General features: G+C 36.5%; 1 protein-coding gene across 5 annotated transcripts in view; it reads right to left on the minus strand.

Moving 5' to 3' along the window:
* Positions 1 to 1,630: 1,630 nt before the first annotated feature.
* The window catches only part of SOX5 (SRY-box transcription factor 5), a 393,300-nt gene continuing 377,498 nt past the window's right edge, over positions 1,631 to 17,432 (minus strand). For 4 of the 5 annotated variants that reach the window (XM_036866200.1, XM_036866198.1, XM_036866202.1 and 1 more), the window contains 4 exons: positions 12,642 to 12,750; positions 9,856 to 10,029; positions 4,082 to 4,298; positions 1,738 to 2,476 (listed from right to left, as the gene is read on the minus strand). In XM_036866200.1, the coding sequence (XP_036722095.1) occupies positions 2,173 to 2,476; positions 4,082 to 4,298; positions 9,856 to 10,029; positions 12,642 to 12,750 (804 nt within the window). In that variant the 3' untranslated portion in view covers positions 1,738 to 2,172. Of the gene's footprint in view, positions 2,477 to 4,081; positions 4,299 to 9,855; positions 10,030 to 12,641; positions 12,751 to 17,432 lie in introns of all 5 variants that reach the window. The other variant, XM_036866199.1, reaches the window with a different exon arrangement.

Raw genomic sequence — 17,432 nt, forward strand, 5'->3', positions numbered from 1 at the left:
TATGCATAACTTACTAATCTGGGAACAGCTGACCATTATTATTATTATTACTATTATTATTATTATTTTATCATCATCATCATCATTATTACAACACTAGCAAAAAGAGGCAGTTCAAATGAAAATACAGTCATCAAAAACAAACAGAAAAACAAACAAAGCAAAGTCTCTGACATGCAGGATATGATTAGCTCCTCCAAGCAAAACCCCAGAGCAAGTCTTTTGAGAGAGAGAAAAATAAAAAGGATTTTTATCGTATTTATATGTAAAAATCAAACTTTAGGGTCAGGTTTGGGGAGGGTGGGATAGGAAAATGATGACTGGAGTGAAAACCATAGCACATCCAAGCTACTGGTGGGAGTAGTTACTGTCTGATGGTTCAGCACAAACAACACTAATTCAGTTTAAATGATTTCCCATTTATTTGGACAAGCCCTACGACTGCCTTGGCACTTGGCTGGCAAAGTCTAAGCAGTCCCGTCACCATCAGTTGTTGCTCTATGCGCACACTCTGCTGGAATCAGAAATTGGACTTCAGTGGATTCATCCTACAGCAAGAGTAGAGCGGTGGCAAGGGTTGCTGGGCTAAGCCAGGCTCCCTCTTGTTGGGCTGCGACAACTTTTAATCAAGTCCTGCTTTTTATGGCATGAAATGCACATGGCCCACAATTCTGAAATGCAAATGGCCTCCACCTCATTTCATGGAGGGATGAAAAATACCTTATAAAATCATCAGTTCCATTTCCTGATCAGGAAAGGATGGAATGTTGAAGAAATAAGCTAATTCTATATTTCTAGAATACGGGCAAATATATTCAAGGGAAACAATGATTGTTTTGCTTGAAGTTATCAACAGGAAAAACAAACAGAAATCATTAGGTAGGAAATGTTAGTGGAACCATCTGACCAGGGAGAAGGAACATCTGGGAACAGTTTGCTTCCCTGTTATACACGCACCCCTCTATTACACAGGGCCCCCTGATCCGTCCAATAATAATCATATTCGAAGTTTAAAAATATAATTTCTGAGCCCTATATTGGTTAAGTTGTCATTTGAAGTGCAAAGTCAAGGTCAAGGCTGCTTCCAGACCAGTCACTTAGAAGGATGTGGGATTTCATCCCCAGATGTGGGTTTAACTCACAATGGTCCAACATTATTCCAATTAGTACCATAATCACACACATACATACACACAAAAATCCAAGATCAGAAAATATTTTTTTCTCTAAATTTCTTATGTCTCTCTCTCTCTCTTTTCACCTGAGAACAGCACCTACAGTTTCCATTTAAAAAAAAAAAGTCAAATCTCACCAGCTGCTGGTATTTCAGGTTTTTCAAGGGATTGTCTAAGATATAACACTGTCCTAATTTAAGAAGGAACAGGAAAAAGGAAAGGGAAAAAATCAACTGGGTCAATACTTCAGTACAAATTTGGCACTTGCTCAAAGATGTAGTGTGGTGTGCAACAGATAAGAAAGTCCTCTAAAGAAAATGATTGCTTATTTTGTGGTGGATAGCAAGGAAGTTAAAAACAGGCTCTTTTTCCCTCTTCCCCCCCATGCACAGACTCCCATCTTTAAAGTATAGAGATGGAGAAGGTGGAGAGAAGTAAAGAGAAATTCATCTTTCTTTTTTTTTTTTTCTGTCAGGTGCATTACCGAAAACAAAAACAAGAACAAAAACAAAAACAACGAAAGGAAAGAAAGAAAAGGAAAAAAAACCCAGAAACCCCAAAAAACAAAACTTATTTCTTTTTAAAAACTGTAGCACAAAACAACAAAACACATTCACAAGCCACTTGTTGGCACTGTGTACCTGAGTGAGAATTTCTAGAACATTGTAGAACAAACAGCCATAAAGTTTATTAAAAAAAAAAGTTGACGGGTAAGACTTCAGTGCTTGGATGTAGCAGCTGAATTACTGGCATTATTTTACCCATAGCTTATTTCAATCTCTTGTTGTTGATATTGTTGTTTGCTTGTTGTATTTTTATTTCCTTTCCAAGCCTTTTGAGGCTGAGGTCTATTAGTCAGCTGATGTCCCAACTATTTAAGACTAACAGTTAAAGTAACAGTCAGTGTATGAGAAAGTTAATGTGCTTGGCCACTGGTAAGGATGAACCAGCTAGGGCTTCTTTAAGTCCTAAGGTCACGACAATCTTTTGACCCTTATCAGTTGGCTTGTCCTGCAATATGGTTTTCACTGTCACTGCCATAATCTACATCTGGATCATCCTCTTCCTCCTCGTACTCATCGTAGATTTCTCCGTTGATGTCCTCAGCCCGGATCTCTTCTTTGATGTGTGGCTCCTCTCCTTTCACGCCGTAAGTGCTCTGCATCACAGGCATCCCAGGCTCCGGGCTGCTGGACACGCTTGAGTGCTCCGAGGGCAGATGAGGGGAGGGCATTCCAGCCATGGCGATGGCTCCAGGGTACACGACACCAGCAGTGGCGATGGGGATCTGTGCTTGTTGCCTGTTGGAGAGGAATTCCCAAAAAGAGACCGTGGGTGAGTGGCCAGTTGGATGCAGGCCTTACTTACTCTATAATTAATTTGCTCAGGTTGTCCAACTCGAAGGTCGTGATTTTCACCCTGTTGCCCCACATTTTGAAAACTGTATCCTACTTTGATCCCAATACCTTACTTCTATGTAGTGCTTTATAGATTACAAGGCATGTGCACGTGTTACCCACTTGATTCTTAACGTGATCGCTACTTTTCTATGAAAAGAAACTGAGGGACAGAAAGATTAAGCAGAACTCAAGTCCCTGACCCCGAGTTCATTGTTCCTTCACTATAACAAGTCGAAACAGTTTTTAAAAGAATCAAACCTAAAGATAATTCCATTTTAATGGAAAAACCCTAAAGTCTTAGAGCTCTCAAAATAAAACTTTACTGCCCAGAACTCACCAGAACTGAACATGGTCCACCTCATCCCTGAAATAGTTTTCAGTGGGGGTAGGAAGTAGGGCTGGCCTCATGGGTGGACCACCTCTGCAGCTGTACAGGATCCAGGGCTTAGAAACATCCTACACTTGGTTTAAAGTTCTGTTGTCACAATCTTGAAATTCTTAAAAACCTTTTAACAGGGACCCCGCATTTCCATTTTACACTGGGCTCCACAGATATATTCTGTAGCTGGTCCGAGTACGAAGGGATTAATAGATGATGTTCATTTATGCCTTCTTTCATTCATTCGTCTGTTTACTGTTTCCCCAAGGAGCGTTGGGTCTCGTGCTCAGTGTGGAGAAGAGTACTGCACTGGGATATAAGTCACAGACCCTTTGGACAAAGCAAGCAGATGCTTTCAGGGGAGTGGAGGGGATAGGGCAGATTAGAAAAGTTTTTTGTTTTTTTTTTTAAAGTATCCTCTGGCCATTTTCAGAACAGTACTTATTATTCTAAGAAGCTCTCAGGATCTTACTTACTGTTCCAGATATGAACAACTTTATTTCTGTGCTTTTTGATAAAATTCTGCAGAAACAATGTGGTTGCAGGCCTTTGCCATAGGAAGCAGGGTAAGACATACTAAGAGAGGCATCCTTAATTCAGAAGGAAACTTTCCCATTCACAACTTGTTCTACCCTGAAGAGAATCCCTACTTTGTGTGATCTTGTAAGGCCACACGTGTGCCTTGAGAGCCCAGAGACTCTGCTATATTCAGAAACAAGTCTTTCTTTTGGAATCATTTTTATGTTGTATTATATCAGCTAAGTTGTTAGCTGCTGTGGAATTTACACTGTGAGGCCTTGGAAGTAATGAAAACCAGCAAGAAAAAGAACCAGGAAGACTTCTATGTTTTTAATAGCAAACTTCAAAATTCTTTACTCTCAGATATTTTATTTTCAAACCAGCTATTAACAAAGCTCCCGCATCAGAGCCATTGTTCTAGGAGCCTGGAGTGAATTCACATGAAGTGTTCTTTCTCAGGATTATAAGGGGACAGTTTAGTCTCTGAAAATACACTGTGCTCAGGTGCTTTCTCAAAATGCTGCTTTTCAACTGAACAAATACATCTCACATCCCATTAAGTGTAACAGGAAATGTTCTCTATGGGAAAATGACCGGAAGGTCCTTACCCAACATTGAAGTATTGCCGCATTTCCTGCCGCCTGTTCCGCATGATTGCCTTGTATTCCCCGATGCGCAGCTTTTTGCCATCCACCAGGCAGGTGCGCTTCGGCCTGGGCTTGTATTTGTAGTCAGGGTACTTCTCCAGGTGCTGCTTGCTGAGACGGGCTTGCTCCTCATAATATGGCTGTTTCTCTAGGTTTGTCATAGCTTTCCAGCGAGATCCTATGAGGAAAAAAAGTCACAATTCCCATTTGCACAGCGGCTGAGGAGCCTAAAAAGGTATAACTGAGAACAACACGAAAATCTAAAGTCAAAATGTTGGCCAAATCCCAGAAATACATAAAAAGGTTATGATTAGTGAGCTCTGACTCAAGAGGTGAGATGCCACAAGAACAGAGGTGTTGGTGGCAGTGTCCTCAAAGACTGTGCACCCAGAGATACAAACACTAAGCAATAGTTTTCTTCTGGCTTGAATGAACAATTTAGCCAAACTTGTGCCTTATGTACTTAAAAGCTCATAGATGATTTAATGGAAATATCTTTCATTTCTACATTAGACCATGATGTAATTCAACTGTGAACTGAAAAGTTATGCAAAAACGCATTACATATTTTGAATCTGAAGGTAATTATCTAGTTACTGAGTATTGTTATGCAGGGTACATTACTTACTACAAAGGTTTCTAACGTATGGTACGTGTAATTCTCATTCTCTCCCAAATGTTTAAATATGCTTACGTGATTAGGTAAAAATTCATTTCATTAAAATTCTAATTATAAAAAATACATTAATGAACATGCACTGGGTAACTACTGTGTGCTAGATACTGTACTAAAACCTTTACATAAGTTGTTTCATTTTTACCTTTCACCATAATCTCATAAGCAGACAACATTTATATCTATTTCTAAAGTAAAAAAATTGAAGTTCAAATAGATGAAGTAACTTACCCAAGGTCACACAACTATTAAATTGTGGACCACTGACTCAAACTTAGGTTTGACAGAATTGAAATTGTGGTACAACATGTATCCTTACATACCTACACCCATCTACTATATAGGATCTAGCAGAAATCAAAACTTACAATAATAAGTATGTGTTCAGTAGTATTTTTCTCTTAATAAATTGCTTTCAATAATATATAAAAATGTCACTTCCTGTGATAGAGTATGCATTAGTAATGTTAGCCCAAATTGGTTTTCCCTTTCTTTTCACTTTTAATTTTGGTTTGGATTCAAGTAGAATTGTAAAAAAACAACTATTGGAAGCTTAATTAAAAATAGTTTATGCTTATTCTCAATAGAGATGTGATTTAAAGCTTTGATTCTATCAGTATGGCTATGTGCAGTGGTAATAGAAGTAGTAGTAGTAGTAATGTTTATTTTTTATTAAGAATGTGAGAAAAATCTATTTGCAGATGTTCATCTGCAAGTAATCAGCTCAACTCTACCCAAATGCACAAAGACCAAAATAACTGGAATTAGGAAATCCCTAGCAAATATGTACTGGCACCTGCTGCCTTTACCTGCCTTCCAAAGTCATCTAAGCAAGATCTTAAACCTTTTGAATGAATTCATTACTCAACCATAACTCCACATCTCAAATGCAAATAGCTCACTAATGAATAGTACTTTCCTACAAATGTACAGAATTCCTCAATATGGGCTGTTATATTTATTAAAGGAATGCAGAGAAAGGGACAACATCTCTTCCCTTAGAATTCTTTCCTATTGGAACAGATGTTGCCTGGGTGGGTATATCCATGTAGGTGTTACAAAGATTTATAAACAGATTTTTTCCAATCTAGACAGCCAATATGATTTCATTATATTTACAACAGAAACTCAGGTTACAGTTCAAATAGTAAGAGTTTATTTTTCTACTCCTTTCTCAAACTTGTATTTAAATACAGTGTCCAACATTTAGTTAGCTGGTCAGGCCGTATCATTTGTAGGTACAACCTCAGACTCTTTATTATTCAACATTATTTTCTAGAGGCACTTGAAAATCATTATGTGGTTCTCAGTGCAAATATAAACACAAGTAAACCTATAATACTATTGAACTAGATCAATTCTTCTTGTGGAGTTTCTTATAAGTATGTATACCAGAATTTTGACCCTCAGAATAGGGAGTGGAAAAGTGAAGTTATCAGAATAACTTACTGAATAATTAAAGAAATCGAACAGTGGATCAAGAATGGTTGACTTGAAATTCACTAACTACGTTTACTACCAAATAAAACAAAGAAACTAGCATTCTCAGTTAGAATAGGAATTGCCAAAGATTCTTCCCTAAGTCTAAATGTTCTATTAGCTCAAAAAAGAATATTTTTCTCTAAGGAAGGGGAATGTTTATGCCTCATAGTAACATGCCTTGGAATGTAAGAGCTATGTTTAGATTTCCTACTACGTGCACGATGCTGTATTCATCACTAGATATGCAGCAGTGAGTTGTTATGGTTCCTATCTTCTTGGAGCTTATATTCCAGCTGAGAAGAAATACATTAAATACATAATTGCAAAATGTATAATTTTAATTATAATTGTGGAAAGTACAGGAAGCTATGAAAACATATGATAAGGAGGTGAGATCAATCTTCTGTAGGTCAGGAAGGCATCGCTGCAAAAATGACTCCTAGAGGGATTGAAAAAACAAGAGTAGCCTATGGAGGAAGAATAGAATGGTCAAGGCCTTGTAGTGGGAAGGGGGAGTAGAGGAACCTAAAGTTGTTCTGGCTAAAATGCAGAGAAAAAAAGGATAGTAAAGGATGTGTAAATTCTCAAATAAGTTGGCCTCTAACTGTGGAATGAACTGGAATCAAAATATTTTGAAACTTGATAATATAATTTCTCTGGAAGTATCACTGAATTCTGAGCTACATTGAAAAATATGGCCATATCACTGCTACATGTCTTTTCAAAATTATGAATTAAGGGACAATTTGACCCAGTTAATGCTTAAGCTAACTACTCCATTATATGACCGAGCAGAACAGTGGTTCAGTTTGGTGGCAAAGGCTGCTATCATTTTTTAATAATAGCTTTCGAATGGGGATAACCAAATGACAGTTTGGTTTTGGTTTCAATGGCTTTGCAGGTACACCAACCACTGTTTGTAGCTGCAAATGTAACCCCCTGAAACACACCAGATGAGGATGGGAGGACAGCATTTTAGATACCTTCAAAAGAGATGAAAACATCTCCTTGATTTGGGTGTGGCTGGCTGCTCACCCTGGACCAGGTACAGGGAGTACAAGTTCCCTGCTGTTTTCAAAAGATGAGCCTTCAACAATGAAAAGAGAATTAAGCACATTCAGGTATTCCTCCTGATGACAAAAAAGAAGATTCAATCGAAAATATTTGATGTTCAAAATGAGAAAAAAAAAATCAGTCTTGAAAGTGCCCTTTTCCTTTCTAAATCTGGCAACACAATAAAAATGAAGAGTTTGAGCTGGGCCACAGTGTCATCTCCATGGGGTCTGTAATGAGTTTGCACATTTTACTCTAACTACTGTATACCTAATCAGAAAAAGATGTCCCCCGTCCCCTGATCTAGCGCCAAACGGTAAAAGGTGATTCCTTATGTTAACAATTTCAGCAGAATGGCTTATTGAAACCAGATTTTAGGGTATTATAAAATGCTTAGAAGCCCTTTAAAATGTCAACTAGGATCTCCAGAGACTACGTAAAATGTCAACCCAGCTCAAGCGCCTGTTTTAAGCAGAATGAATTAGCAGCATGCTGTCGGAGGCTGTTATCCAAAACAATCAGTAAAAGGGAAAACATCAAGCTTTCTTTGTACTTTTATATGAAATGAGCCATTTAGAATGATCTTGTGGATATTTGAAGATCACTTATTTATTTGAAGCTATGACTAAATATTGAGGCCCAAGACACTTCGGTGGGTTTTTTTTTTTCCTGCTATATCTTTAATTAATATAATTTCATTGAAAAATCTTAAGTCAGGTAGCATTCTCTTTCATGCAGCCTGTTATGATATAATCATATAGTCATTCTAATATTCTCTCCTTCAAACCAGAAAGGAATTCTTTTAGCCAGTCATCTCTTTCCCATGAAGGCTTTTGCTCTATTTCCTAAAATATTTCACATCATCAAAACTGGTATTTCTCTCATACTTAGAGTAAAGTTTTAATCAGTGATTATTATTTTTTTAGTATTCAGACACATCAATGAATGATATAAAGACAGGTTAAACAATCTTAGTTTTTAGTGTTTTTTTGACATTTGGGGATTTCTAATTTGATAATAACTGATATATTAAAATATGAAATAAGCTTACATCAAGTATTTTATTCTTTTCTAGAGTTTTTCCAAATGAAACAGATACGGTATTTTTTTTTAAATGAAAAATTCATATGGAAGGCAGAATGTTGTCATAAAAACGAAAAATAGATCAAAGATGGTAGAGATGCAAAAAATATGCATTTTCTTTTGATCAGTTTCAGTTTTTTATTATATTTGGATATATATTTATACATAAATATTCATACATATTTATGCATAAATATTCATGCTTTCTATGTACACATAAAGCTTCACATGTTCATATCTTTTGAGATAACCTTCATCTAAAGAGCGCAATATCATTTAGATGAAAATTGAGACACAAGTTTAAGTAGCTAACGGTTTTTGTTTGTTTTTGTTTCGTTACAAATGTACACTGTGGACTGGGAGGCGCCCTATTACCATTGTTGAAAATACGGGATCATAAAAACGCATGTACATGTTTAGTAACCACCTTCAGATGATCGGTTCCTTAACGTAAAGAATCAAAAGGCACACTACATTAGCTACATGTAATTCCAGTGCACTATGGATTTTAACAAAGCTTTAATAACTTCAACAAATTTTGTTACTTATTCGTCAAAGACAAAATGTGCTGATAGAGTTAAGCGTTCTTCTTCTAATTTTTTTATTATTTAGCTCTTAGAAGTCAGAGAAAATAAAAATTTGCTTAGGTTGTCAAGAACCTGGACACCATGCTCTTGAAGGTAAAGATGATGGTGAGGATGACATTGATGATGACGATGATGTCAAGAGAACAGCACCAAAGAAATGGCATCTTCCCTTCCTTCTTTCTGGGACTTAAATTGGTGTATAATAGGTCTCTTTATAATCAGTACTCTTTCCTTTCAACCATCTTTGCTGTGTGCTTCAGTGTCTATGTATGTTGGGTAAATATGTACTTTTGTCATCTGTTAAGCTGAAAGCTGCAATAGCAGGAAAAGTCCCTTTTTAAATGATACTGAAAATACGCGTAAGGATACTAAAAGTAAAAATTAAAAAATGCGCACCCAAACGTCTTCTTGTGTCCTGACAATCTAAACTGATTTTCAATTACAGTATTAGAACAGACATCATCTCCACCTCCACCCTCACCCCCACGACATGACGAATTCTATAGTGTTTACAAAGGAAAAGAACAAATAAGGTCAATACCGATACTGAGTGGCTTGTGTGAAAAGAGCTTTTTTTCCTAGTCTTAATACAAATATTTTAAATTTTTGAAGAAGAGGAATATTACAACAACTAGTGTAGGAACACACATCTAAATCAGAATTTGGGCACAATTTCTTGATAAATGTGGAATGCTTCATGGTCAGAAGAAAAGGCTCAGTATGGTGTACCTAATTTTTAGATAAGTAGAAAACATGAGCTGCCTGGCTTCCAAACCCAGTCTCTTTCAACAAATGCAGAAAACAAAACTGTACCTGTATTTCATACATCACTTAACCCTTAATACTTTTCTTACCCAGTATCTTGCTGATGTTGGAATTGTGCATGTCAGGAAAGGCTTGAAGGATTTTCCTTCGTTCATCTTTAGCCCACACCATGAAGGCATTCATTGGACGCTTTATGTGGGGTTCATTGCTACCACGCCCCCTGGATTCTCTATAAATTCTTGATTCTGAGACTCCAGCACTTCCTAAAAACAGGGAACATTGCTTCACGTTAGTGTTAAAACTTATGGCAATTCCCTTCCTTGTATTATTGTTTTTCAGTCTATTAAAATATCTGAAAATCAAAAGCACATCTAATAATGGTACTTCTAATTCTTGAGCCAGATGCTTGTTTATGAAGTTTCTGTGATAAGCCTTGTGGTGTCAAATGTTGTATTTGTATTTTTAAGTCCATTTCTAATATATTTTTCCTTTCTTTCAATGGATTACGGACTGTTTCACCATTTACTTTCAAGAGCACACAAGAAACTTGAATATGTGATCTTTGATACAAATTGGAAAGAGAATAGTTGGGTTAGGTCAACAGGCATGCCGGTACTGTAGAAATATTAGATAGGTCAAAAAGCTCACAAAATTGTGAAACACCAAACTGTTCAGCAGAATGGATGACTACAGGTAAGGATGTGTCTCTGCTACCTGAAGGCTGACAGAACACAGCATACTCATGCCCTTTTTCTCTCTCTGAGGCTATACTAAAAACACTGCTAAATAAATGTTTAAGGTTAAAATACAATATAGATATCTCCTATAATGTGGTTGGCTTTTCTTTGAAATTATGTGCTAATACATGCATGAAATATGCTGATGCAGCAATGATAGTCTGGTTCCCAAAAGATATTTGAAAATGGTAGGAAAAGAACAAACGAATAGTTACATTCTATGGTTTCTTACAAAGTCTACAGTCACATATTTAAGGTGAAAAAAAATATGTTCATTTCCCTGAATTTTCCCACTAACATCTAAGTTATCCAAAGAGATCCATTGATAATTACATTCCAAACAGCAAGACTCAGGATGATAAAACACGACCAAGTGTCACACTGGAACCTTGGGGAGCTTCAGGCACTCCTCTAGGGTTTATCTGACTTTGTAGAATGGCTTCAGCAGATTAAACTGCTTCCAGAGATACTTGAATTTAGGCAAAGAAAATAAGGAGAAGCAAAACATATAACTCTGGCACTATGTTCTCCAGGGTTATCATTACAAAAGATGAAAGAGATATATTCTGTTAGCATGTAAAAATTTCAAATATTTTGGGGTTTTCTAGAGCACTGCTCTTCTTTTCTTCCTTCATACTCCTTTTCCTTTCTTAATTTGAAGGAATAGGAGTCAACCAAAATTACCCAGACTTTAAGACCTCTATAGCAGCAAACAAAAAACACAGCTTATTTGGAATTTCTCATTATTTCTCTTTCATAATATGCTCTTTGGTGTGATGAAGATTGGAAAATATTTTGCATATAAGCATGACTGAATATAACAAATAACAGCAACAACAATTTTGATGTTTTAATGCTGATTACCGTGGGTATATTTTATCATGCTGATACAACTTAAAATTTATGAAATGTGTTATTACCAGTAATTGTCTTTTTATTGACAAAAATGAGTGCTAATATATGGTGACATCTTCCTAAAATGGGTTTGTAGCTAGCAAATGATCATTTGCACATCTGCTTTTTCTTGTTCTTACACCTTACAGCAACATAAGCAATAAAATGAACATTATGTGACTTCATCAAAGCTAAACAAGCTCTTTGTATGTACTTAGGCCAGGTTTATCTTAGCCAAGCAAAGCAGAAAAGAGAAGGAAACGTCTGGATACAATAGGCTAGAAAAACACAGACTTTTCTCAGATATGAAATTCAATAAAATTTGGTCTCAATAGAATTATCTGGTTAAATGCTCAAGTTTGGCTAGTCCCTTGGCTGCTCACTGGTTTGCCCTGGTTCACTCTTTTCTGTATGCAGGGAGCTTCTGCCATAGTAACAAAGTTGAGGACCATGCTCTTGAAATGCATGTATGTCACCTGACACTGGAGAGAGGTTCCCAGTCAGGGCTCAGTGTAAGAGGAAAAGCACTTTCTTCTTTTTCCCTCTTTGCTGTGCTATTAGAATTAGAGCATCAATTTATTTAGTTGTCCCTGTGGATGTTTAGAACGTTCAAAGATGACGCAGACAACAGAAGTCTCAAGGCACGTGAGGGAAGCATGAGGCCGCACAGCTGGAGCTCTAGTTGGGTTACAGAGGGTAGGCAGGGCACCTGACAGTATGGTAGATAGTATAAGAGGGAAAGGCTCCCAAATGCAAGAAACTATCCTGAAAATGTCCTCTGAGCCATGTATTCTGGTCAGGGTTTGACAAATGAAAACTTCAAAATGAGCTTACAGAAAAACATTTTTGAAAAGTTTGTTTCAGGTGTAAGAAATAGGGAAGTGAGAGACAGGGTAGATGATGATTGAGAGCATTTGCTTTAGAATCATGCCATCTTGAATCCAAGACCTGCCTTTGGTGCTTATAGCCCTGTAGTCTTGGAAAATATGACTCAAAATTCCTAAGGGCCAATCTCTATATCTGTAAGAGTTCTTATCTCACAGGTTGTGCTGGGGAGTAATGAGATGATTTACGCATAGCACTCAGCAGAGCATTTGGCACGTGGGAACCACTCAGTACATGTGAGCTCTTACTGTAATGATCAGGTAGGAGGTGGCTGTCTTGTATAGTTTTTAGTAGTTTTAATTGGTATTAAACAGACACTTCTGCACACTACTGGAATACATACAAAAAATTTCACAAACCATCAGAATCTCCACTCATATTGAAATCCATCATGGCATGGCTAAATTTTCCTTCTTCATTCTGTTTAACTGCCAGTTGCTGAGTCAGACTCTCCAGTGTTGTTTTTTCCTTTAAAAAAGAAATTTATAATGAGATCTCAATCTGGAAATTATAATTATTCAAGGACATTTTTTTCCTTGGGCTATATATAATGCATTAGCTTCTGGAAGGGATGAGATGCTGATTTATTCACCTTTGCACATTCAGCACGTTATACTGAGGTAATTGAAGCCAATGACCAGCAGGATTTTTGAAGGAACTCTGATTCGTAGAATCCCCTATATAGCCTTGGCATTTGGGTTTGCTAAGCCTAAAGGATGGATGCTGGGATCCTTGGAGATAACCTTCCCAAATCACAAAATGTGCATAGAAATTTCATGGAAGCAACCTGTTTTACAACATTTGGAATTCCTGCTTTATTTTTAGCTAGACAGGAAAAGTATAGAAGTGGCATGAGGCCCAGAGAAAGTCTTCCAATAGTCAGGTGACCAAATGATTGAAACATAATTCACAGTAGTGCCCTCGGGTTGCCATCTCCCTAAATGCCATCTGCATTCCTCATGCAAGGGTAATGAAGACGTTTCAATATTCATTGTTAATTGCTTGTCAAGTCTCTGTACATTCAATGTGAGTGCCTGCTACTTGGACCACGATTTGATTTGGATTGCTAAGCCAAAATATTGAGTTGGAGAATTATTTGAGATACAAATATACCAAAATTAGATCTGCAAAGACATCAAGTCATTTGAAAGCATGCAGTGCATGATTTGAATTCATGGAGAACATGGCATTACAAAGTAAATTATTTTCAAGAAAAATATAATGCTTAATCTACACCACATGAGATTTTAAACTATTTCCAAATTAAGTAATTGGGTGATTTTAAGAACAGAAAAGCATACAATAAAAGGTTTACAACTCTCTCTAGAACTTTCCATCATTGCGCTGAGGATGATGCGGTTCCAAAGCAGCTTTAAGAAAAGCACCTATTGGATTTCATAAAATTTGCTCATGTTTCTTTGTAATTATGCACCTCATTTTCTGAGGAACACAGTCATGAGTTACACAAATGAATCACATACACTGCGGAACAGCTACCGACACAATAAAAAGTTCACAGAAAATAATCAACTATTTAAGATAATTGTATTACAGGTAAAGGACCCAACTAACGTTCCCAACAAGAGCCAACAGGGTACTGAAATTCTTCATACAGTATATACTTTATCTCTACAAAATCTCTGACAGTATTACAACTATACATACTAGATGAAAAATTCTCTTAATTTGGTGGCCTTGGAATCCATGTCTCTTCATCAAAGTCTGACATACGATTTAATAGAAAAAATATTTTAAATTGTCAATCAGTATAAAATACAGTAGAGAAACTGGAAACAAAATAGTTTATACCAACTTTAGTTCTATAAGATCATATAGTACTAAAGTTGAAATAAATGATATATTTAAAAATGTAGAACCTCACCCAATTTTGTTTTGTGTATGAAACTGGTATTTTCATCTGCTTTACATGTTCTACATTTCTTTTGCTGAGAGAGTCTGCTGTATATATTCAGCTGAGCCCAGGAGCACCAAGGACATCAGCTTAACAGACTGTCTTTATAGTAAATGTAGCTGTTAAAATAGAAGACAGTTACATTAAAGAAAAAACCACATTCCATCAACATAATCTGAGAGTCCCCGGGTCAATGAAGACTTTACTGTACTATCTTTGGGGAATGTACTGGGCATGGATCACCTGTCAGGTTTTGATTTAAAAGTGTATAGGGCGGGCTTCCCTGGTGGCGCAGGGGTTGAGAATCTGCCTGCTAATGCAGGGGACACGGGTTTGAGCCCTGGTCTGGGAAGATCCCACATGCCACGGAGCGACTAGGCCCGTGAGCCACAATTACTGAGCCTGCGCGTCTGGAGCCTGTGCTCTGCAACAAGAGAGGCCACAATAGTGAGAGGCCCGCGCACCGCGATGAAGAGTGGCCCCCGCTTGCCACAACTAGAGAAAGCCCTCGCACAGAAACGAAGACCAAACACAGCCATAAATAAACAAACAAATAAATAAATAAATAAAATTTTTTTAAAAAAAGTGTATAGGGCAATAATGCTACATAGTTTCTAGAGAGTTTTCCATTTTGAAGGAAAGTCTTTCAAGAAGAAACAGCAAAATGAAGGCAGTCGGAGTAGAAAAAGAATGAAATGTTAAGTGACTCTGAAGATTCTGCATTCAGCTGTATGCATCTTGCACCATCTTACCAAGTAGCTAAAATTAGCAAAGGATGAGCTGGAAAGTCACAAGTAGTTTTTACAATAAGTAACCTCTAACCATCTACCTCTAAAGCACAGAGTATAATAAAATGATTCAATTAGTTACCCCAAAGTGGAATTTATGATACTTCTTAAGAGGATGTCAGTAGGAGACAGTGGAAGTAAACACAGTAAGCTGCACTTCTTTTGTGACCTTTCACATAGTCATTTAAGCTAATTCTCAGTCATGTGAACAGGGTAAATGAGAAGTGATTGGAGGACTTGAAGAAGGTGTGGTGTACTTTTAATTAAAACACTTTACAGTAGCATGTAAATCAAAATGGTAACATCGCCACAATTTAGAAACTCTGGCTGACAATAAATTCAGAAGACAGAGGAATTGAGGTAAGGGGTGTATCATAAAACCCAAATGGTTATATGGTAAATATATGGTGTATATATATATATATATATATATATAAATATATATATATATATATATATATATATATAAAATACAGTGGTTATATAGTAAATAATTAGCTATACAATTCCATATGAAAATTGATCCCATTGTAAAAGTTCATATTTAGTTCTTATGTACACAGGTAGATATAAATCTATGTGTGAATAAGATTCTAGATAATATACTGAACTACCAAAAGAATGAGTTGGATTTAAGAATAGGCTTCAAAAGTTTAAATTCAATCTATTCAGGAATATAGAAGGAGAATCAGCCAAATGTAATAAAGCACAAATGCTGGTACACTGGGAAGATTCCTTTCACCCTACTACTTCTAATCCCGTCCGTTCCTGGCCATCCCCTTCGCAAAGAGTCCAGCTATGCACAGTCATATCTAAAACACAACCGTTTCTGATTCTGCACCCTGGGTTAAACATTTCCCTTTCCAAAGCCTCTTTTCAAATGTGTGAATATTACTGAAAAAAGGTGATTCTCAAAGTTCTTATAATTAAATTAATCCTTTCTAAATAGAGACCGCTGAAACAAAATGAGGGCAGTAAATGTCAGGTAGGGAGGTGGTAAATGGGAAGATGCTGGAAATAAGAAACACCAAAGAAACTGAGTTTATGGAAATAGAAAAATATGTTGATGGGCAGAGGTGATAATTTTTACCAAACTTATACTCTTAGTTCCAACTGGTTCTGATAAACAGCACATTAGTCAAGAATTTTTACAGAAAAAGACCACCACATGCCCCCAGTCTAAGACCAGTGTTCTTGAACATAAATCCAGTATAGCACTTATACTTTTCTGCCTTCTCAATACTATCCAAACACTGCCCTGAAACTTATAAGATTCATTCATCTTTCTCTCTTCTACTTTTTTCCTATTAGAAATAAAACAAAACAAACAAACAAAAAACACTCTTAAAGAAATACTGGCCAAAATTCTGAACTGCTCTGAGGAAGATCAGAGTACAGGGTGCAAACACATTAATTACTACAAAGTAGTCAAAATGAAAGAGTCCTGAGGATTTACAAATAAGGACCAAACAAGACGACCTGTATGCTTTCTACTGGATGAAAACTAGCTATTGGATAACAACTAGAATTCCTTTGGAAAGATGAGTCCTATCTGGCTAATCAAACCTTATACAACTCTGTAGGTTTACTAAGATCAAGAAGAAACTTAAGGTAAAGTTTGTCTTAACTTGAAAAATTTTCTGATCCTATGATGACTTGAAGAAACATTCAAGTGAATTGTATCTGATCTACAGAAGAAAAGAAAGTTTTAGACAATATAGTTTCTTGGGGTCAAATGAATAACTCTAAAACTCAACATTCAAATAACTATTATTAATGTGTTAATATTCACTTAGGGAATTTGGCAGCTGGTTTTGGGCTCTGTGGCTTATCCAATGACTTGCATAATGGAAAACAGCACGTGTATTGTTTGCACATGACACCAGACTATGGCGGGAATCAACAGGAGAGCCAAGAAATATCTAAAGAGATGTGGGTAATTAGCTGATTAGAAGTGGTCAGTAAAGATCAGTGTTTTCTAAGCAAACAACGTTCTGAATGGCAAAAGGCTATAGAGATCAGTGGGAAAAGAACATATTTGAAAATAGAGAAAATAACCCATATAGAAAATAATGGCTTTGGGATCAGGAACATGACATTTTAACCAAACTCTGCCATATATATTAGCTATACTACTTTAGACAAATCAATTAACCTCCCTGAGTTTCAGAATCCTAATTTGTAAAATGGTGCTGTAATATATGACAGATTCTCATTAGTTTAAAAAATGAAAAAGATATGCTTTTAATATTAGGGAAAAAGTAAATAGGGGAAATGGAAGCGATAAAGATTCTTCCTAAAATATAAGAATTACAGGAATAGTTATTTCAATATGAGTATTAAGTATCCTGCTGTGGTTTTGATCCTTTATTGTCTACAGCCAGAGTAGTGGGCAAATATGCATTAAAAAGGAGAATGTTTGTAACAACTCTAAAAGTTGTTGGGATTTT

Source organism: Balaenoptera musculus, chromosome 10 (genome assembly GCF_009873245.2).
Source record: "Balaenoptera musculus isolate JJ_BM4_2016_0621 chromosome 10, mBalMus1.pri.v3, whole genome shotgun sequence".
Classification (NCBI taxonomy): domain Eukaryota; kingdom Metazoa; phylum Chordata; class Mammalia; order Artiodactyla; family Balaenopteridae; genus Balaenoptera; species Balaenoptera musculus.